General features: G+C 38.6%; 1 protein-coding gene across 6 annotated transcripts in view; it reads left to right on the top strand.

Moving 5' to 3' along the window:
- Positions 1 to 21,963, top strand: part of PEX1 (peroxisomal biogenesis factor 1) — a 47,499-nt gene that overhangs the window by 6,736 nt on the left and 18,800 nt on the right. For 5 of the 6 annotated variants that reach the window (XR_002828273.1, XM_014452394.2, XM_006084947.3 and 2 more), the window contains 11 exons: positions 1,345 to 1,464; positions 2,790 to 2,913; positions 3,144 to 3,247; positions 4,112 to 4,194; positions 5,402 to 5,534; positions 11,937 to 12,033; positions 13,602 to 13,772; positions 15,223 to 15,377; positions 18,822 to 19,011; positions 19,228 to 19,394; positions 20,858 to 20,992. Coding sequence is in view for 5 of the 6 variants with exons in the window: in XM_014452394.2 (XP_014307880.1) it covers positions 1,345 to 1,464; positions 2,790 to 2,913; positions 3,144 to 3,247; positions 4,112 to 4,194; positions 5,402 to 5,534; positions 11,937 to 12,033; positions 13,602 to 13,772; positions 15,223 to 15,377; positions 18,822 to 19,011; positions 19,228 to 19,394; positions 20,858 to 20,992 (1,479 nt within the window). In the remaining variant the exon portion in view is untranslated. The remainder of the gene's footprint in view (positions 1 to 1,344; positions 1,465 to 2,789; positions 2,914 to 3,143; positions 3,248 to 4,111; positions 4,195 to 5,401; positions 5,535 to 11,936; positions 12,034 to 13,601; positions 13,773 to 15,222; positions 15,378 to 18,821; positions 19,012 to 19,227; positions 19,395 to 20,857; positions 20,993 to 21,963) is intronic. The other variant, XM_023750701.1, reaches the window with a different exon arrangement.

Below are 21,963 nucleotides of genomic sequence, written 5' to 3'. Positions count from 1 at the left end.
ATTTTATAATTAGGGAGGAAATAATTGTATGTTGTTTGAACTTCCCCAAATTATGAATTAGAATAATGTTTTATATGTAAATTGAAAACCAGTATAATAAAAAGTATCTAAAATCCCTTCAGGGACACATTCTGATTGTAGGGTGAAGTCCTTGTTTGGGTAATGATTGTGTATTTTCTGCCTAAGTAAACGTTGACAGTAAAATCTTAGGCACAGGCCCAGAGAGGTCAAAATTACTTGCCAGGGATTAAATAGCTAGTAAGTAGAAGTAGGAGTCAAACCCAGGCAGGGCGACTCTAGAGTTCATGCTTAGATGCCCTATAAAGCCTCACATCTGTAATACCTGCAGAATGTTTGTTTCCAAGTTCTTAAAAGCAAAGAAAGGATTTGTTATGTATTGGGGGGGATGCCCAGTGTAAGGAGAGGCCCATGGCTGCCTCTGACAGCACCTGAATTGCAATGTACCCAGAAGCTGCTTACCTTGTTGGTATCGACTCACTTGTGTGTGACAGGAGAGAAAGTAGAGCAGCTAGTGTTCCACCCTCTCTTCCTGGCCTCAAATATGAATGCTGCACTTATATGAAATGAGTCTCGAGCCCCATTTATTTGAGCCTAATTTTGAACCATTATTGTAAAGTAAAACTTTATGGTGAAAAAGGGAAGAAATTATGAAGATAGTGAAGAAAAGTAGGAAGGGGTGGGGGCTTCCTTTGTAGATTTCTTTTACTCTCACAGTGGAACCTATGATCTTTATGCAGGCAACTTACAAAATTTTAATCTCTGATCTACATCTGTTTCTAAAGCACTGGACCATTGCCTCATTATTTTCTGTGAGCTCGAAACTCAGTTTAGAAGACCCCACTGCATTGTCCAAGGCTGAACTTGTTATGACTTATCATCTTTATTAATGGTTCTGCCATGAGGTGTGAATACCCTCTTATTTCCTTGAAATTGTGTGATGAGGACGGGGTGAAGGAGTGATGATAGTAAAGTCTTGGGGACCACAGAAGAGAGCAGTGAGGAGTGTGTACTTCGCACCCTATTTTAAAGGTTGGGAGCCATGGCCAATAAGGATGCCAGTAGTTTCCATCAGGTACTCAAACAGGCTTGACTTGATAGGTTGACATTGAGCACATTCTGAAGAGGTTGTTGAAAGAAAGAAATGTAGGAGGAAATTGAAATGTTTGTGATATAACAATACCTGAATATCTGTTTATACTATGAATCATGATAACATATAATTTCACCTGAATTCATAAAAGTTAATATGAATATCTATGCTATGGAATATTTTTTAATCAAGCATTAAACATAATTATATTTTTGTTTATTTTATAATTTCAGATTCCAGATGACCTGAGAAAGAGACTAAATATAGAAATGCATGCAGTAGTCAGGATAACTCCAGTGGAAATGATCCCTAAAATCCCAAGATCTCTAAAATTACAACCTAGAGAAAACTTAGTAAGTTAAAATTTATATGTTACTAGTATATCACAATTGTTTTAGATGTGTTGTAAAATTTCTAGTTGCTGCCCTAACCGGTTTGGCTCAGTGGATAGAGCGTCAGCCTGCGGACTCAAGGATCCCAGGTTCAATTCCGGTCAAGGGCATGTACCTTGGTTGTGGGCACATCCCCAGGAGGGAGTGTGCAGGAGGCAGCTGATCGATGTTTCTTTCTCATTGATGTTTCTAACTCTCTATCCCTCTCCCTTCCTCTCTGTAAAAAATCAGTAAAATGTATTAAAAAATTTTTTTCTAGTTGCTTTAGCTAAAGAATAATAATGCAATACTCCTTTTTGTTAGAAGGGCAAATAAATCCACCCACCCTTTATCATAGTAAAATAGGTGTAACATAAAAATGCTGTTTTACCATTTTTAGGTGTACAGTTCAGTGGCATTAATTCCATTCATAATGTTGTGCAGCCATCATCATTATCTATTTCAAAAACTTTTCCATCACCCCAACAGAAACTCTGTGCTCATTAAGCAGTAACTCCCTACCCTCACATCCCCCAGATCCTAGTACCTCTAATCTATAGTCTCTGTGAATTTGCTTATTTTAGATATGTCATATAAATGGAATCACATAATATTCTTTGTGTCTGGCTTATTTTACTTACATGTTTTCAAGGTTCATCCATGTTGTAGCATATATCGAACTTGATCCCTTTTTATGGCTGAATAATATATATATATATCACATTTGGTTTATTCATTGATCAGGTTTTTTTGTTTTGTTTTTTGTTTTTTGTTTTTTGTTTTATCCATTGATCTGTTGGTGGATACTTAGATTGTTTCCACCTTTTTGGCTATTGTGAATAATGCTATGAATGTTGGTGTACAAGCATCTGTTTGAGTCCCTGTGCTTTCAATTCTTTTGGTATATATCTAGGAATTAAATTGCTAGATCATGTGTAATTCTGTGAGTAACTTTCTGAGAAACAAAGAGTCTTTAATAAACAGTACACTTATATATGTTGTGCCAATACAAATATGATCAGTTTTGGCTTTTAAAAAGTTGACATTTTTGCCACATTTATGTAATTTAAAACACTTTCTCCCATGTTGTTTTAGTATTAATCTTTCAGCCTCAAAGAGTGCTAGACTGTTTTACTTTTCTACTCTGTTAATTCTTTAGAAACTGTTGTGTGCCTGTAGAATGTGAACATCTTCCTGGTTTTGTTTGGTAAGGTGTACATTTTATTAGCAAGATAAGGTGTTAAAAGAAAGATGTTAAGGTTAAGGTCAGCTATTAGTATAATTTGTTACTTTTCTTTTTTTTTCAGCCTAAAGACATAAGTGAAGAAAACATAAAAACTGTGTTCTCTTCATGGCTACAGCAGTCTACTACAACCGCACTTCCTTTGATAATATCAGAGGAAGACTATATTAAGCTGGAAATCAAAGATGGTGTGTAAATTTGTTATTTTGATATTTTTCCTATTGAAGAAGTCATAAAATTTTTTCATTGTTTTTCCAACTTGTCACACGTGTGAACAGGAAACATAACAGTTGTAATTAAACAGATTTTACATACCAAAGAATGCCTCTAGTTATATTTAGATAAATTTGATATTTAAAATCTTATAGTATTTCATCTCAGCTTTAGTACTATACGTTTATTACTTTCTTTTCCATAGGGTTGAAGGAGTTTTCTCTGAATATAGTTCATTCTTGGGAAAAAGAAAAAGAAAAGAATATATTTCTGTTGAGTACTAATCTGCTGCAGAAGATCACAATACAAGTAATTACATCCTATTGAACATTCAATGAAATGATATTCACTTGTAACTCCTTGCATGCTAAAGTGTATTAGAAGCACAAATGATAAAATAAGGAATAACTTGATTTAAAATATTTTATTCTATAATCTCTTTAACTTACCTAAATAAATTGTTGATTTATCCTAAATTTAAAATCAATTCCTCAGCATAGTTTAGTTTCAGGAGTAGACTTGATGGTGTTAACTGGTAAATGGATCATGATTTAAAATTCTTCCTGTATTTGAAACAAAGGAAAAGTTAGCTTTAGTGGTTTGAGTTTTAAAATTCAGATTTTTACTTGCAGTTTTGCTGCACAATTCATATTATTATAGCAATTCGTAAATTCTCAGCTCTTTACAAATATTATCACTTTTCTTCCAGAAGTATTTTTAAAGTGGTTATTTTAGACTATTATGTTTTAGTTAGGATACTTGCTGTTGTCATTGTAAAATTGAAGATGCTGAAGTCACTTAGAATTTCAGTGGTTTGGAAGTAGACACTGTTTCTCTACTTTTAAAATTTAATTGAAGGAATATGATTTAGAGAAAATACAAATAAATGTAAGAATTGTGAAAAGAATGACACAAATCAAATTTGCAAATAAAGATAGGTCTATAAAATGCATGAAGGAGTAACATTCTTTACTGCTTGTTGACCATAAATATTTGTGTTCCTTGGATGAGTAAATTATTGTTGTCAAGGCTATTTTAAGTAATGATCTTGCATGCACACTATATCTTTTCTCTCTGGTGTAACAATCAGCAATTCAGTTTTCTGGGACCCAAGAAAAACAGGCGAAAGATACAGCTTTGAAATGTAAAACTGATTTTTCCTTGCTACTATAGGTCCTTCTAGATCCTATGCTAAAAGAAGAAAACAGTGAGGAAATTGACTTTATTCTTCCTTTTTTAAAGCTGAACTGCTTGGGGTAAGAAGTTATGGCCAAACTAGCATGTTTAGAGACATGTTCAACATTATCTCTAGCAGGGTTTTTATGTGTCAATATTAAAGTAGATGTTAATGTCATTGAATAATCTTACTAATGCATTAGTAGGTATTTTTTCAAGGATTATTTATGTTTTCACACCTAGCTTAGTAATTTGCCTTGTCTTCTTAGATAACAAAGTCTGAAGCTTATTAGAAATTTTACTTTGAGATTTGATTGTGAGAAGAAAGCAACTAGATATGACCTGGATTATGTATGCTTGAATAAAACAATAATTCTTAGAGCTAATAAATTTATTGTGAAAGTTAAATTTGAAAACAGTTGAATGTTTAAAAATATTTCAAATTAAGTTATTCCTTTAGTATCTTATTAATGTATTAATTGGGATTATTTGTGTTTTCTTCAACTTTTAGACAAATCTGAAAGAACCTCTTAATTTTATAAATCACTTATAAGTATGAAATCACATATAAACATTACCTCTTAGAATTCTTCACAGAGGCTTTTAGTAGACATAATAGTAGTGATTTGATTTCCTTTAATAGTATAGTCTGTAAATGTTTTATTAAAAAAATTAAACCATAAAGTAATAATGTTTAAATATAGCATAATATTCATGTATAAAGTAAAATTTCTTTAGTTCAGTCTCTAATTTAGGAATTTCTGATATTATCAGAAGTAAATTGGCAGTCAGAGACAGGAAGTAGGTTGAAGTTCATGTTTTATAATCTACAGATCAAAGCTGGATTTCAAAGGCAATTTTTACGAGGAAATAAGTCTTCAAGTATCCTATACCATTTCAAAAGCACCCGTTTATGACTATTTTGATTACCAAACTGAAAATCATTTTGAGGGGTTATTTGTATATGTTAAGACAGATTCCTTAAGGAGTCCTATTTGGCTCTTTACAAATGTTATAGGTTATAACATTTGTATATGTTAAGACAGATTCCTTAAGGAGTCCTATTTGGACAAACTTAGCTTTGCACATGTTTGAAAGTAAAAAACTAGTTTTAAAGCTGTACCTCAGATTTGGCATTAATTTAATATACTTTCAAGTAAAGAAGAGTAAGATGTTCCTCTTTTAAAAATCATTAACTATCCTAGGAAGGAAAGTTTTGTAATTTTTTATAGCTAGATTTTATTCTGCTTCAGTGTTTTATCATGCAACAATTTACATATTTTGCAGAGGAGTGAATTCCTTAGGAGTATCCTCCATGGAGCACATCACTCATAGTCTCCTGGGACGCCCTTTGTCTCGGCAGCTAATGTCCCTTGTGGCTGGACTTAGGAATGGAGCCGTTTTGCTCACAGGAGGAAAGGTATGAGGTTAAAATATGCTCATTTTCATTAATAACTTTTAATTCCTCTCTGAGTTCTGACCATCTGTTATATAGGGTTACTAGAGGACCGGTGCACACGGATTTATGCACCAGTGGGGTCCCTTAGCTGGCCTGTGGGGATTGGACCGAAACCGGCTCTCTGACATACTCCGAGGGGTGCTGGATTACAAGGGGGCACAGGTCAAGCTGAGGGACCCCACTGGTGCACGATCGGGGCTGGGGAGAGACCGCGGGAGGGCTCCAGGGCATGTCTGGCCTGCCTCACCCAGTCCCGATCTGCCAGACCCCAGTAGCAAGCTAACCTACTGGTCGAAGCATCTTCCCCCTGGTGGTCAGTGCGCATGATAGCAACTGGTCAAACGGTTGGACACTTAGCATATTAGGCTTTTATTATATAGGATTAATACGAGATATGGAAAGCATTCATTCATTCAATATTTTTGAAGGCCTACTAATAGATATTGGAAAGTGGTGATGAATAAGGTATCTAAGTTCATGAGAGTTATTAGCCTATAATTTTCTGTTTTTGTACTTTCTTTGTCTGGTTTTGCTGTCAGGGTAATAAAGAATTGAAATGTGTTTTCCTGCCATTCTATTTTCTGGAAGAGGTTATATGAAATTGGTGTTCATTGTTCTTTGAATGGTAAAAACTCCAATAAAATCATCTGGACCTGGAGATTTTCTTATTGTTAACTTTTTAATTGTAAATTCAATTTTCCTTATTTATCTGTTTTTATCTTGGCAGGCATTTGGTAGTTTGTCGTTTATGAGGAAGTGTTCTATTCTAAGTTGTCGAATTTATGAGCATAAAATTGTTCTCAGTATTGTCTTGTCCTCTTAATGACTGCGGAATCTGCTGTGAAGTCCTGTTTCCTGATATTGGTGCTTTGTGTCTTCTCTCTTTTTAAACTTTGTCAATCTTGTTAGAGGTTCCCTGGCCTTTTAAAGGGCTTGTAGTTTTATTTTCTTCTAAAAGTATTGTCACCAGGGGTATAGTTTGATCTTTCTGAGACTTTATGCTTTTTTGCAGTTCAACATTTTAAGGCTTTTAAAATTTCTGTTCACTTTTAACTCTAGTATAACCTTTTTTCCTGTTACTAGCCCAGTTGCTTTCTTCTGATGTTTGTTTAAAATATAGCAACTACTCCAGTAATCTACGTTTCTACCTCAGGAAACTAGAAAAGGAAGAATAAATGAAATTCAATGTAAGCAGAAGAAAATAAATAATAATTAGAGCAGAAATCAATGAATTGAAAACAGGAAATCAATAGAGAAAATATATGAAACAAAAATACCTGGTTCTCTGAAAAGACCAATGAAATTGATAAGCATCTAGCCAAGCTAAGAAAAAATAAAAAGAGAGATGATCATGGTGATAATAGTTAACAGTACTGTATTATATACCTAAAAGTTGCTAAGAAAGTAGATCTTAAATGTTATCACCACAAAAAAGAAATGGTAATTACATGAGATGATGGAGGCATTAATTAACCCTACTGGGGTAGTCAGTTTCCAGTAAGTATACTAAATCATCATGTTGTATAACTTACCGAAAGTTATATGGCAATTATAGCTCAATAAAGCTGGAAAAAGAGAAGAGAAAAAAGTATTTTTAATTTATCATAAGAACAAGAAAAGGCCATGATAAAATTTGCATTATTTAACTTAAAGTGGAGCACACAAAAAAACAATGTGCACAAATTGTAAACCAAATGGATTGTTACAAAGTAAACCTCCTGTGTAACAGCCTAATAAAAAATTAGAACAAACACACACGGGGGGGAGAGAGAGAGAGAGATGGAGAGAGAGAGAGAGAGAGAGAGAGAGAGAGAGAGAGGGAGGGAGGGAGGAGAGAGAGAGAGAGAGAAAGAGAAATAAATTACCAGTATATGAAATGAAAGGGGGGTATTGATAAATTTCCCATGGACATTAAAAGGATAATAAAGTGCCCTGGCCAGGTGGCTAGATTGGATGTAGCATCCTCCCATTTACCAAAAAGTTGCAGGTTTGATTCCCAGTCAGGGCACATACAGGAGGCAACTGATGGATGTTTCTCTCATCAGTATTTCTCTCTCTTCTTCTCTCCCTCTCTCCCTCTCTCCCACCCTCCCACCTCCTTACTTCTCCCCCGCCCCCCCTTCTCTCTGTCTAAAAATCAATTTAAGAAATGTATCCTCGGGTGAGGATAGAAAAAAAGATAATAAAATAGTAATAGTAATGAAAACTCTGTGTCCACAAATATGATGATATAGATGAATAGAGCAATTCCTTTGGAAGACAAGCTGCCAAAACTCACACAAGAAGAAACAGACAATATAAAAAGGCCTATATCTATTAAAGAAATTGAGTCAATAATTAATAGTCATCCAGAACAGAAAGCACCAGGCCCCAGATGGGTTCATGGGTTAATTCTGCCAAACAAATAAGAAATAATACCACTTCACTACAGTCTCTTTCAGAGGATACAAGCAGAGATAATACTTCCTAACTCATTCTATTGGGCCAGCATTTCCCTAACACTAAAACCAGACAAAGACATTACAGGAAAAGAAAACTACAAACCAGAGTACCTCTCATAAACATAGATACAAAAATTCTCAACAAAATATTAGCAAATCAGATCAATGTGTGAAAAGAATTATATGCCACAATCAAGTTGGCTTTATCCCAGGTGTGCAAAGCTAGTAAAATATAGCAGATACTCTGTGGTTTCTAGATTATCTATGTCAAATTTCAAAATGTATCATGGTAGAATATTATTTTTGAAAAAAGGAATTTCCTACTGACTCAGAAACCAAAGTCTCATGTAGGATAGTGTGGCTAATAGGGAGAACAAGCAAAGACCTGGATTTGAGTCCCACGTCTCTCATGTACTTACTGGCCCTGACTTCAGGCATTTTTTAGTGTCTTATTTGCCTTCTTAGAATCACCTCATTTAAGGAAATAATATACACAAAAAGGCTCTGTAAACTAAAAGTGCTGTACAAATGTGAATTATTTTCAGTAAGGAGAAAAAGCCCTCTAACTAGGCAAAATGATTATGACTGGTGGGACCTATCCCACAACACCCCTAATTTCTTTTTGAAACCCATTGACTTCAGATATAAATGTAATTCTGTAAACTACGATGATGGTAGTGTTTGTTGAGTGCCTGTTGAATTTCAACTTTGCATCAAAACCTTGGCTGTTTTTTTAGTCCACAATAATGAAAAACAACATATTAGAATAATGTAGGGTTGCTAAAGCTAGGCAAAACAACAGTGGTAAGAAATAATAGTAGTATGAGGGAAGAAATCAATATTTATTAAAAGAACTATAAAAATCTACCGGTGTTGAGCTTTTGAAGGGGGCACTTTAGCAATACTTAGCAAAAACAAAGGTTTTGATGTAGAATTCTGCTTCTAGAAATTTATCCTAAAGGTATAATCTGACAAATAAGTAAACATATGTATGTATGTGTATATTTATTTTAGCTTATAATAATTAAAAATTGGGAGCAGCATAAATATACACTTAAGAACGGGCTTTTTGAACGTTGTGGTCCAATACATCCCACAGTGGTGGTATACTAGGGAGCAGATGCTGCTCTATATTTGTTGATAAAGAGGACGGTGATTTACTGCAAACTTGCATGAGTACTGTAATCCCATCTTTATAAATTTGCATAAATGTTAGTGGAGTGACTATAAGGATGACATATCAGAACACTTGGCAAAGGGTACTTCTGTGTGATGGGATGATTACCAGAGATTTTTTAGCTTTCTCTACTAAGTATTTATAATTATTATGTACTAGAGGCCTGGTGCACAAAAAATTTGTGCACTGGGGCGGGGGGGGGGGGGTCCCCCAGCCCGGCCTGTGCCCTCTCGCAGTCTGACCCCTCGGGAGATAACGACCTGCTGGCTTAGGCCTGCTCCCGGGTGGCAGAGGGCAGGCCCAATCCCTAAGTGCAGCCCCTGGTCAGGCTCAGAGCAGGGCCGATTGGGGAGTTGGGGCGCCGCCCCGTCATGCACAGAGCAGGGCGGATCGGGAGGTTGCGATGCCACCCTCAGTCACGCTCAGGGTAGGTCCGATTGGGGGCTTGGGGCACTGCCCCCTGTCACACTCAAGGCAGGGTCGATGGGGAGGTTGCGGCGCCACCCCCTGTCACTCACAGAGCAGGGCCCATCAGGGGGGTTGGGGCTCCGTACCCTGTCACACACAGAGCAGGGTCGATCAGGGGGTTGAGGAGCTCCCCCCTGTCACACACAGAGCAGGGCCGATCAGGGGGTTGAGGAGCTCCCCACTGTCACTCACAGAGTAGGGCCGATAGGGGAGCTGGGCACTCCCCCTGTCACACACAGAGCAAGTCGGATCAAGGGGTTGGGGCGCTGCACCCTGTCACACTCAGGGCAGGGCCAATGGAGAGGTTATGGCTCTACTCTGTCACACACAAGAGCAGTGCCCCGGGGGGGGGGGGGGGGGTTGGGGCGCCGTATGCTGTCACACACAGAGCAGGGCGATCAGGGTGTTGGTGCGCTGCACCCTTGTCACACACAGAGCCGCAGGGCGATCAGGGGGTTGGGGAGCTCCCCCCTATCAGGCACAGAGGAGGGCTGATCAGGGGGTTGGGGCGCCTTCCCCTGTCACGAACAGAGCAGGGCGGATAGGGAGGTTGTGGCCCCGCCCCCTGTCACACACAGAGCTGCAGGGCGATCGGGGTTTGGGCGCTGTCCCCTGTCACGCTGATCCCGGTGCCGGGAGCCTCGCTGCTCGGCTAATCCCGGTGCCGGGAGGCATATTACCCTTTTACTATATAGGATAGAGGCCTGGTGCACGGGTAGGGGCTGGCTGGTTTGCCCTGAAGGGTGTCCTGGATCAGGGTGGGGGTCCCCACTGGGGTGCCTGGCCAGTCTGGCTGAGGGGATGAGGGCTGTTTTCCGGTTGGCGGGTGACTAAAAGCTCCCAACCGCTCCTTGTTTTCTTTTTTCTTTTTTTATTCTGGGCCAGCTTTAGCTCTGAGGCCTCGCTGCTGAAAACATCGATACAATGTTGCGGTCTGGGGCTGACTGAAAGCCGGTTTCTGGGGTTTTGTTTAGCTTCTATATTTGCAACATAGTACATAGTTGCTTAGAGTTGCAGCTGAGAGGCCGGCAAGTTAGGCGGGGAACATTGGAGTCCGCAGTCACTGGAGCAAGCAAGCCTCCCTGCTCACTTCAGTGCATGGCTGCCGGCCGCCATCTTGGCTGACAGTTAATTTGCATAAGGATATGCTGATTAGCCAATGGGAAGGGTAGCGGTCGTACACTAATTACCATGTTTCTCTTTTATTAGTGTAGATGTTCTAAAAATTATTTTATAATCAGGAAAAAGTTAAACTTTTACTTAGGAAAAAAGTGCACATTGGATCAAAACCCTATATAATCTGGAGTTACCTCATGTGAAAAGTAAACTGTTCTACCCACCTTAATAGTCTCTGCGGGCTTCATTGTACCCTAATTGGTCAAGTTACGCTGTACCAAGAAACTGAATTAAAGTTACAGTTTATTTAAGATAATAAGAGAAGTGGGTAATATTTTTCATTAAAAATAATTGAAATTAAATAGGAATAAGTTTTATTTATCTAAAATAATTGTTGAATGTTCATATTATTTCCTCCTATTAATAAATAATGAAGCATTACCTGTTTTTAAAGAGAAAGATTTACATATTAGTGATTGCTTTAACTAACAAATTGTAAAAACCAAATTAGATGTTTATTTGCCATGTAGGCACTATAATGACATAGGATGCATACATACAGTTCCTGTAAGCTTTAAAAAGAAAGCCCTGCTTTAGTAGCCGCTGCATATCTCACATGGCAGCTAAATTGGTGTATACTCTTTTTTTTTCCTTTTTTTCAAAGCAATTTATTATTTTTAGTATTAGTACAAATTGAGGTTGGAGTTGGGGTGGGGAAGTGCCCCTTTTAGTGGGTTTATATTCCTGATATTGTGTTGTCATCGGTTTACCTTTAGTATGGTTATAGAATACTTGAATCCTGCTATTAAGGGTAGGAAGCTGGAACTTCCTGGTTTCTTTGTAGAATATAACGTGTCCTCTTTGCTAGACTTGAGTATTTAGGAAATAGTTTTTCCCACTTATCCTGCAGTGCTCTCTTACAAGTTCATGAATCCAGGTGCTCTCTCCTTCCTGTTACTTGTTACATGTCACTCACTGTAAAGTGATCCTAGAGTTCCAGGAATGTGGGTCACCGCCCCCCCCCCAGCTTTATTTAGCTATATTGTCATATAATAGTGTGTACTTGATTGATGAGGCTTAATTTTTGTGGTTGCCACAGTGCCAGGGGCTATTTCTGTGACTGACTATATTTCGAGTTCTTATGAGTTAATTATTTTGTAGGGCAGTGGAAAGTCAACTCTAGCCAAAGCGCTCTGTAAGGAAGCATTTGACACACTGGACGCTCATGTGGAGATGGTTGACTGTAAGGTTTTACGAGGTATGACTGTCCAGGTAGAAAAACAGATTATTTAAATGCTGTTATTGTAATAAATACAAATATCTAATCTTAAATTTCTTAAAAATTTAAATCTTTGGTTGGCTTTCTAATGTATTTAATAAAAATTTTTAAACTTTCCATATGAATGGAGGCCATTTTTTTTCTAGCCAAAACTCTTTGTAGACTGTATTCCTGAAAATGCCACTCTGAGAAAGTTAGTATTTAGAATATACTCTAAAGCAGGGGTGGGGAACCTTTTTACTGCCGAAAGCTATTTGAATATTTATAACATAATTTGAGGACCATATAAAATTATCAACTTAAAAATTAGCATGCTATATTTGGTCAAACATTTAATTAACTCACCCCTAATGCATTGGCAGGACCAGACCAAATGATTCTATTCCCCACCCCTGCTCTAAAGGGTATAAATTATCCCTGAATTGTTATGGGAAACTGGCAGAGTGGTTGCCTCGGGAGGGAAAGTGAGTAGAAGTGGACAGCGAAGTGAATTACAATTTACCAAATGCACTTCTGTACTTCTATTAATCCTCACCTAAGGCTATTTTTCCATTGTTTTTTAGAAGGAGTGGAAGAGAGGGAAATAGAAATATCGATGTGAGAGAGAAACATTGATTGGTTGCCTCCTGCACAAGCCCCAACCAGGGCCCCAGCTGCGGAGGAGCCTGCAGCCAAGGCACGTGCCTTTGACCGTAATGGAACCCAGGACCCTTGGTCCACAGGTCAACACTCTATCCAGTGAGCCAAACCAGCTAGGGCTGCACTTCTGTACTTTTAAAAGTCTTTAACATTGACATTATTATCTGTTCAATTTTTTTAAACAATTGGAAAGATTTTACTTTGAGTAGTTATTTTTCCCCCCTTGGCTACCTCTACCATATAGTTCCAACTCATTGTTTAATTTCAGGTTGTTGTTTTTTTATCTAGTATATGGTAAGAAAGTAGAAATAGCTTGCAAAACCCATTATTCCATATGCTGTAAAGGTGGTTTTGGAGAGATTCCCCATCTCCCAGTCCTGTTTGAAGCCTCATGTGAAAATTTTGTTTTACAGCTAAATAACTCCTTACATTGGTTTATGATTTGGTATGTTTTCCATTCTTTGAAAATTAAGACTTTATAATTCACCAGGAACTTTAAAGCCAAATTTATTCTTCATATACAGCAATTCTAGGATCATTTGTGTTTGATTTTATCTAAATCCTGATCCCCTGTTCTCATTTACATTTTCCCACAATCTGCCTTTATTTTACTATTTTGTCATAAGCCACCTGAAATGCCATATGGAATGAGGTGAGGTATAAATACATACATTAAGAAATTATAGTAGCATATTCCTTTTTTTCAGTTTTATAAAATTCCTTCGTCCTTTGACACTGTATTAATTAAACCATGTCAATGATTAACAAATTTTAAAAATTGGTATATTAACAAAATATGGATCAAATTTTAATAGTTAATATTGAGCTTTTCTAATGCTTTCAAAATGGTAGCCTGAACTTTCCCAGCCCTGAAATAACATTAACCACTCGATATCTTTTGTTTTAAGGAAAAAGGCTTGAAAACATACAAAAAACCCTAGAGGCGGCTTTCTCAGAGGCTGCCTGGAGGCAGCCTTCTGTTGTTCTGCTGGACGACCTGGATCTCATTGTTGGCCTGCCTGCTGCACCGGAGCACGAGCGGGGTCCTGAGGTGGTGCAGAGCCAGCGGCTGGCGCATGGTAATGGCAACACACCCATCCCTGGCTTCAGGCCCTTTTCTTTCATCAGGCAGCATTTTTAGTCTTAATGGCAAATCTGCTCTCTTCAGAGAAAAGAATATATGCTGTTATGTATCGAGCTTCTGATAGCATTCTACACTTGGTCTGTATTAGCAAAAATCTGTAGAATAAGAGCAGTGTGGAAATTCTGCAACTTCATGATCAGGCTTTGGGGCCTTTTCATTCTCCTGTACTGATAAGAAATTGCTTAATTGTACAGATTTACTCTTGCTTTGTTCATTTGACAAATATTTGTCTATTGCTTGTGCAGTCTTTATTTTCAAAGTCTGGGAGAAGAGAGAAAAGTAAACAGACAATTTTAATTTAGAATACTGATAAAAATAATGGTAGCTGCCATGTGATGAGTGCCCTTTCTGGGCTACAGATTGCTTTGTACTCTACATGCAGATATTCTGGTTTTACAGGTGGGTAAAGAGATATTCAAAGAATAGGTAATTTGACCAGGGTGACCCAACGAGGAGGTGGGCGGTATGCTCTGCTTGGAGTATTACAGGGCACTATAGGAACACATACCCCAAATTGGGGGTCGTATGAGGATAAGGACTTGACAGGGAAGGCTTCTTGGAGGAGTTGATAACTGAGATGAGTTTTGATGGGGGAGTAGAAATTAGCATGAAGTAGCTTCATGCTAATACGAACCAAAGAAAGTATGGTCCACAGGCAAAGCACGGGTACAAGAATGATGGTATGTTAGGGAATAACCCATGGCTGGAGCTTAGAATTCAAGGAGAGGACTGGGGGCAGGGGCACTGGGTAGAGGATTTGGCAGCATTCAGCTGCCTCAAGGTTCTCAAGAGCTAAAATAGATACGAAATGCAACACAGTGGCTTGGGTTACTATAAACCGTGTTAATCTCACATTTGAATCCTATAGCATTTGCAAGGTTTGTAAGGATGGTGTTTAAGGGAATGCTGCAAATTCCTAGGTCAGGACTCAGATACACATTACTAATGCCTGGTTCAGTGTCGATAACCACCCAAACCTGCAAGTCCTGGGGTGGAAAGCGATTGTTCAGGAACTCATTGAGCTATATTTTGCTTTATTACAGAATACAATGTGGAAAGTTATTACCCTTCCATAATATTTATTTCAGAGACTCCTTTTCATTTACTGTATCGATCCAGAAGTAAGGAACTTCACTAGGCATTTTTCTGAGCATTCAGTGCCTCCTGTGTCTGCTCCATTAGATTGGTTAGAGCCAGGTCAAAAATTTTGGGTCCTTAATAGATAAATGAGTGCATTGAATGAATAGAAGATTTAATTTTTAAAAAATATGAAGGAGACCATTCATATTCCACCTTAGAGCATGACTTTAGATTATCATTATTTTTCATTTAAAATTTCTGTGTTTAGATTTACTAAGCTTTTACACTGTATTGCTTGATTCTAGCTTTGAACAATATTTTGAAAGAGTTTATTTCCATGGGAAGTTTGGTTGCACTGATTGCCACAAGCCAGTCTCAACATTCCCTGCATCCTTCACTTGTTTCTCCTCAAGGAAATCACATATTTCAGTGTGTCCAGCATATTCATCCTCCTGATCAGGTAACATACTGCTTGTGAAAATTGTTGAAGTATATCCTTTATGTAAATTGTTTCAATTTTATTGATTTATGGCTCTAAACGTATGCTTATGTTAGTGATCTTAAGAATATTTTAGACCCTGGCCGGGTAGCTCAGTTGGTTAGGGCATTGTCCCAATACACCAAGGTTGCAGGTTTAATCCTCAGTCAGGGCACATGGAAGAAGCAACCAATGAATTCATAAATAGGTGGAACAAGAAATCAGTGTCTCTTTCTCTCTCTCTCTCTCTCTCTCTCTCTCTCTCTCTCTCTCGTCAAATAGAAAAAAAATATTTGTTTTAAGAATATTTTAAAAGGTGACATTTGGTGCATATTGTGCTTAGAAACAATTTTCACGTATAACTGCCTGAAATGTGACTATGCACTTTCTGAGGAAATGGCTTTTTTGAAAACAGCATTTCTTCTTTTTTAAAACTAGTTTTCTTTTTTTATTCCATTTAAAAGAAACAACCTAAAAATTCTGAACTGCTTCAGTTTTTTGGTGGAATGTGTAAATACATCATGGAAATTGGGATTTTTCAGCTTTATTGACATATAATTTGACAAAATTGCATATATTTAAAGTGTACAACATGATTTGATACACATTGTGAAATATTTACCACAATCATCTTAACACATCCAACACCTCACATAAGTGCTTTTTCAAGCATTTTTTCTTAATGAATAAGGGCAATGAGAATGCAAATAAATATCTCATAAAAATTTGATTAAACTTTTAAAAAATATGCTTTATTGATTTTTTAGAGAGAAAGAAAGGAGGAGGTAGAGATAGAAACATCAATGAGAGGGGAACATTTATCAGTTGCCTTCTGTACACCCCCTACTGGGGATCAAGCCCACAACCTGGACATGTGTCCTGACCAGAAATCCAACCTGTGACCTCTTGGTGTATGAGTTGACACTCAATCACTGAGCCACACTGGCCAGGCAAACTGTTTTTTGTTTTTTTTAACAGCACTAATATTTTGTATTCACTGATTTCAGCATCCAGTTCCAATGTGTGGGTCTTTTCCTCACACCACTAAGCAAATTCTTAGACACCAGCCGGGAGTCCTACAATTCAACTCAATTCTGACACTATCACAGACAGCCCTCCACTTCAGATGCTGATTTTAAGTCCAGTCCAATTTCAAGTCCTAGCATCTACCCTAAATACTCAGACCCTGCACTTTGACTGCATAAATCAGGGATTCCCACAGCCCCCTCCTTGAGTTCGATTAATATGATAGATCAGCTCACACAATTTAGGATACTAGTTTACTCCCTTGACTACTGGTGTATTACAGAGGATGTTGAAGGATATGAATCAACACCTAGATGAAAAGATACATAGGGTGAGGTCCTGTCCTCACAAAAGAGTTTCTGTCCCATGGAGCTTGGGGCCCAGCACTTTGGCACACGGAAGTGTCTGGTTCACCAAGTTAGAAGCTCTCTGAACCTGCTCCTTTGGATTTTTATGGAGGCTTCATAAAATATTGGCATGATTGATTAAATCATTGGCCATGGGCAGCTAATTCAGTCTCCAGCCCCACTCCCCTTCTGGGAAGTGGGGAGGTTTCAACTCTCTAATTACAGTTGGTTCCCCTGCCAACCAGCCCCCATCTTAGGTGCTTTCCCAAAGTCACCTCATTAACATAAACTCAGATGTGATTGAAAGGGGTTTGTTGTGAATGTCAGGACACCTTTATCACTCTCATCACTTAGGAAATTCAAAGAGTTTTAGGAAATCGGTGCCAGAAATGAGGACAAAAGCCAAATATATATTTCATATTATAAATCATGATTTCACAAGAACATAAGGCACATCGTTCCCTTTGGGGACTCAAGTTCATGATGGTCTATGTGGTGATAGCTCATCTGGGACTGGCAAGCACATTTTAACTTCTTATTTAAAATTTTTACCTAGCATCTACCCTAAATGCTCAACACCCCTGTGCTAACTAACTGTTATTGAAGAATAAAGGTATTGACCTGCTCAGTTGGTTGGAGCATTGCCCCATGCACCAAAAGGTCGCCGGTTCAATTTCCAGTCAGGGCACCTGCCCAGGTTTCGGGTTCCATCCCTGGTCGAGGTATGGATTGGGGGGAATATGGGAGGCAGTTGATCAATGTTCCTCTCTCATATTGATGTTTTTCTGTCTCTCTTACCTCTCCCTTCTTCTCTTTCTAAAATCAATAAATACATATCTTAAAAAAAGAGAATAAAATTATTATACATGTTATTAAGTACTAGAGGCCTGTTGCACGAAGAGATTCGTGCAGTAGGCCTTCCTTTCCCCTGGCTGCTGGCACCGGTTTGCCTCCAGCACCCGGGGCCCAGGCCTTCGCTCTGGCCGAGTTCTGGCTGGAGCCGGCCCCGGAAAACGTCAGGCTTCGCTGCTCCGCTGGCCCCGGAGCCATGAGGCCTCGCTGTTCTGCCGGCCCCAGGGCCCTCAGGCCTCACTGCTCCGCTGGCCCTGGGAACGTCAGGCCTCGCTGCTCTGCCGGCCCCGGGGACGTGAGGCCTTGCTGCTCTGCCGGCCCCAGGCCATCAGTCTTCACTCCACCGCTTGGAGCCTACGTATGCAAATTAGCCACCATCTTTGTTGGCAGTTAATTTGCATATCGCACTGATTAGCCAATGGGAGGCGTAGCGAAGGTACGGTCAATTACCACGTTTGTCTATTATTAGATAGGATAACAAAATGATAGTGGTTTTGGCCATTGAACATGTTTTTAAAAATAAGTTTTATAGGAACAAAAAAACACTCTGAAAGAAACCAGATTTTACTAAAAAAGGCTTTTCTTAATGAAGAAAGAAATAGCAATTATTTATCAATTTTTTTTTATAACTTACTGAGGTATAATTGAAGAAGACAAACTCATTATTTAAAATGTACAGTTTGCTCACTTTCTTTGGTTGTTGTTAATCCTCACCTGAGGATATTTTTCCCATTGATTTTTAGAGAGAATGGGAGGGAGGGAAGGAGAGAGGGAGAGAGAAACATGGATGTGAGAAAGACACATCTATTGGTTGCCCCCTGCATGCACCCTGGCCTGGGTCAGGGATCAAACCTGCAACCCAGATATGTGCCCTTGACTGGGATCAAACCCAAGACCCTTCAGTGCATGGGGCAGTGCTCTAACCACTTAGAAACATGGGCCAGGGCAAATTGGATCCCTTTCAACACGTGTATATACCATGGCACCATCACCACAATTAGGGTAGCAAACATTTCCATCACTCCCAGAAGTTTCCTAGTGCCCCTTTGCAGTCCATCCCTCCCCCACTCCATCTGCAGACAGTCACCAGTCTGCTTTCTGTCACGGTAGATTACGCCAACCTGATAGTTCTCAAAGTATATGTACTAAAATTTACAGCTGAGCAAAAATTAGAAATTTGAATTTTGTGTTTTTTCTTTAGGAACAAAGATGTGAAATTCTGCATAATGTAATAAAAAATAAACTGGACTGTGATATAAACAAGTTCACTGACCTTGACCTGCAACGTATAGCTAAAGAAACTGAAGGGTTTGTGGCCAGAGATTTTACAGTGCTCGTGGATCGAGCCATACATTCTCATCTCTCTCATCAGAGTATATCCACCAGGGAAGGTATGTTTTACCATTAACACCAAAATTTAAAATCTTCATTCCATGGTGGAGAAATGTAATTGTAGTAAGGCACAAATTAAATATATTCCATTTTAGTATTCAAATATGTAGTTGGTTGAGTAGAAGATTGGCATTGTCAGCTAAGTAGATGGCATCTTTTGAAAATTCATACGTAGATATTCACTACCAAAAGAAGTTTTGTTTATTTTTAAACAGAATTGCTTTTAACAACACTGGACTTCCAAAAGGCTCTCCAAGGATTTGTTCCTGCATCTCTGCGAAACGTCAACCTGCATAAACCTCAGGACCTGGGCTGGGATAGGATTGGTGGATTACATGAAGTTCGGCAGATCCTTATGGATACTATCCAGTTACCAGCCAAGGTACTTTTAAAAAATCAAGTACTTACTCCTAGAGATCCACTGAGTCACTGGCTTTATGTGTTGGCCTGCCCATTCTCAGTTTGATTTAACAAGTATTTTCTTAGTAACCAAAGAAATGTCCAGCACTATTTTTTGGTACGCTAACAGACTTTTTAAATGTCAGATGTACTCCTTGCCCATAAGAAGATTATAAAGAAAGTGGGGGTGGTATTTACATTAAATACTTTTTAAAAAAATATATTTTTTAATTGATTTTAGAGAGGAAGGGAGAGAGAGAGAAACATCAGTGATGAGAGAGAATCATTGATTGGCTGCCTCCTGCACACCCCCCACTGGGGATTGAGCCTGAAAACTGGGCATGTGCCCTTGATCGGAATTGAACCTGGGACCTTTCAGTCTGCAGGCCGATGCTCTATGCACTGAGCCAAACCTGGTAGGGCACATTAAATACATTTTGATGTGAATTTCATAATTCTTATGTTTTGTGTGACTCATTCAGGTTGTACTAAAGCAAAATGAACTGTCAGCTGGGATTTGAACAGAAATAGGTAGGAATAACTGGGAGGTGGAGAGTCATCTAGGCCACAGAACTGATGGATGAAGCCACATTTCCAGGCTCCGGGTGTCAGTCCTGGAAAGGCAGAGTGATCAGGCAGCATAGACCAAGCAGATGGCAGAATATAGGGGCAAATGTAGATTGTTCTTCAGATCACAAGGTAGTGACTAGGGGTCAGTGTGTTTGAATTGGAAACCTGAGAGAGAAGCATCATTGCATGAGACCAGGGACCTAGGCAAAGAGGAGAGAAATGGGTAAGGACCTCAGTTAATGTAACCAAATGGGAAGTTTTACTGTCTATTATCATTACCCAAGCCTTTCCATTATTTATTATCTTTCTTTGAATTTGCATAGCTGTCAGAACTTGTCCATGAACCATGTAAGTGGAAGGCAGTATAAAAGACTGGTTTTTATTTTCTTAATGTAGTACTTTTTTCTTTTAATCCTCATTTAAGGATATTTTTCCATTGATTTGTGCGAGAGACATATTGATTGGTTGCCTCCCACTCGTGCCCCTGCCAGGGCCAGGGATTGAGCCCACAACCTGGGTATGTGCCCTTGACCAGATTCAAACTGGGGACCCTTTGGTCCCAGGGCCGACGCTCTATCCACTGAGCAAAACTGGCTAGGGCTGTAGTACTTTTATAGTATTTAAAAAACGCACACAGAAAAAAATGGAAAGAAATTCTATGCAGCTACATGCACTTTGTGTAGAATGTGTTCCATGATCTAATTGGGGGAAAAATCTAAGGAGTTTATTATTTTGAGTGGTAATTTTATTTTCTATCATTGTTCTGTTAATAAAGGTGGCAATTATCCCCATCTGAATACTTATTGTATACATTGATCTTTGGCTGCTGCTTAGTCATTGGTTAGATCTGAGCTGTCATATTTTTGTATTTTTCAGTACCCAGAATTATTTGCAAACTTGCCCATACGACAGAGAACAGGAGTACTGTTGTATGGCCCTCCTGGAACAGGAAAAACCTTACTAGCTGGGGTAATTGCACGAGAGAGTGGAATGAATTTTATTAGTGTCAAGGTATGTTTTGCATTTGTCTTTTCTTTTTATTGAGGTAAAATTTATGTAATATGTAATTAACTATTTTAAAGTGTATAATTTAGTGGCATTTAATGCAGTCACAATGCTCTCCAGTTTCAAAACTTTTTCATCCCTTTCCCTATTCCCTCCTTTCCCTGGCAACCAGTAATCTGCTTTCTGTCTCTATGGATTTGCCTATTCTGGACATGTCATTTAAAAGGAATCATGAACTGTGTCCCACCTGTTGTGTCTAGCTTCTTTCGCTTAGCATAATGTTTTCAAGGGTCATCCAAGTTGTAGCATGTACTCTAGTCCTTTTTATGCCTGAATAATATTCCATTGTATGGATATGCCACAGTTTGTTTATCTGTTCATCACTGGACAGTTGGGTTGTTTCCATCTTTTGGCTATTATGAATAATACTGCTATAAATTGTGTACAAATTTCTGTGTGGACATGCTTTTATTTCTCTTGAATCTATATACCTTGGAGTGTAATTGCTGGGTGATATTTTAATTCTATGTGTAACTTTTTGAGGAATCGCCAAACTGTTTTTCACAATGATTCCAGCCTTTTACGTTCTCACCAGTAATGTATGAGGGTGCTTCTTTCTCCACATTCTCGCCACCACCATTTAGGTTTCTTTTTTTTTTTTTAATTGACTTTTAGAGAATGGAAGGGGAAGGTAGAGAGGGAGAGGGAGAGAAATACCAATGTGAGAGAGAAACATTTATCGGTTGAATGTGCCCCAACTGGGGACCAAACCCACAATCTGGGTATGTGCCCTGATGGAGAATTGAACCCGCCATCTTTTTGCGTACGAGACAACGCTCCAACCGAGCTACACCAGCCAGAGCACCATTATTTTTTATGATTGTGGGTTAGTCTGATATTTGGGAAGCTAGTAGGAGCAGTGATCCATTTATTAAAGCTGTGAGCAAATTGAATAATGAGCCACCTGTCTTTTGTAG

Source organism: Myotis lucifugus, unplaced genomic scaffold (assembly GCF_000147115.1).
Source record: "Myotis lucifugus unplaced genomic scaffold, Myoluc2.0 scaffold_15, whole genome shotgun sequence".
Classification (NCBI taxonomy): domain Eukaryota; kingdom Metazoa; phylum Chordata; class Mammalia; order Chiroptera; family Vespertilionidae; genus Myotis; species Myotis lucifugus.
This window is presented reverse-complemented; position numbering and strand designations above follow the sequence as displayed.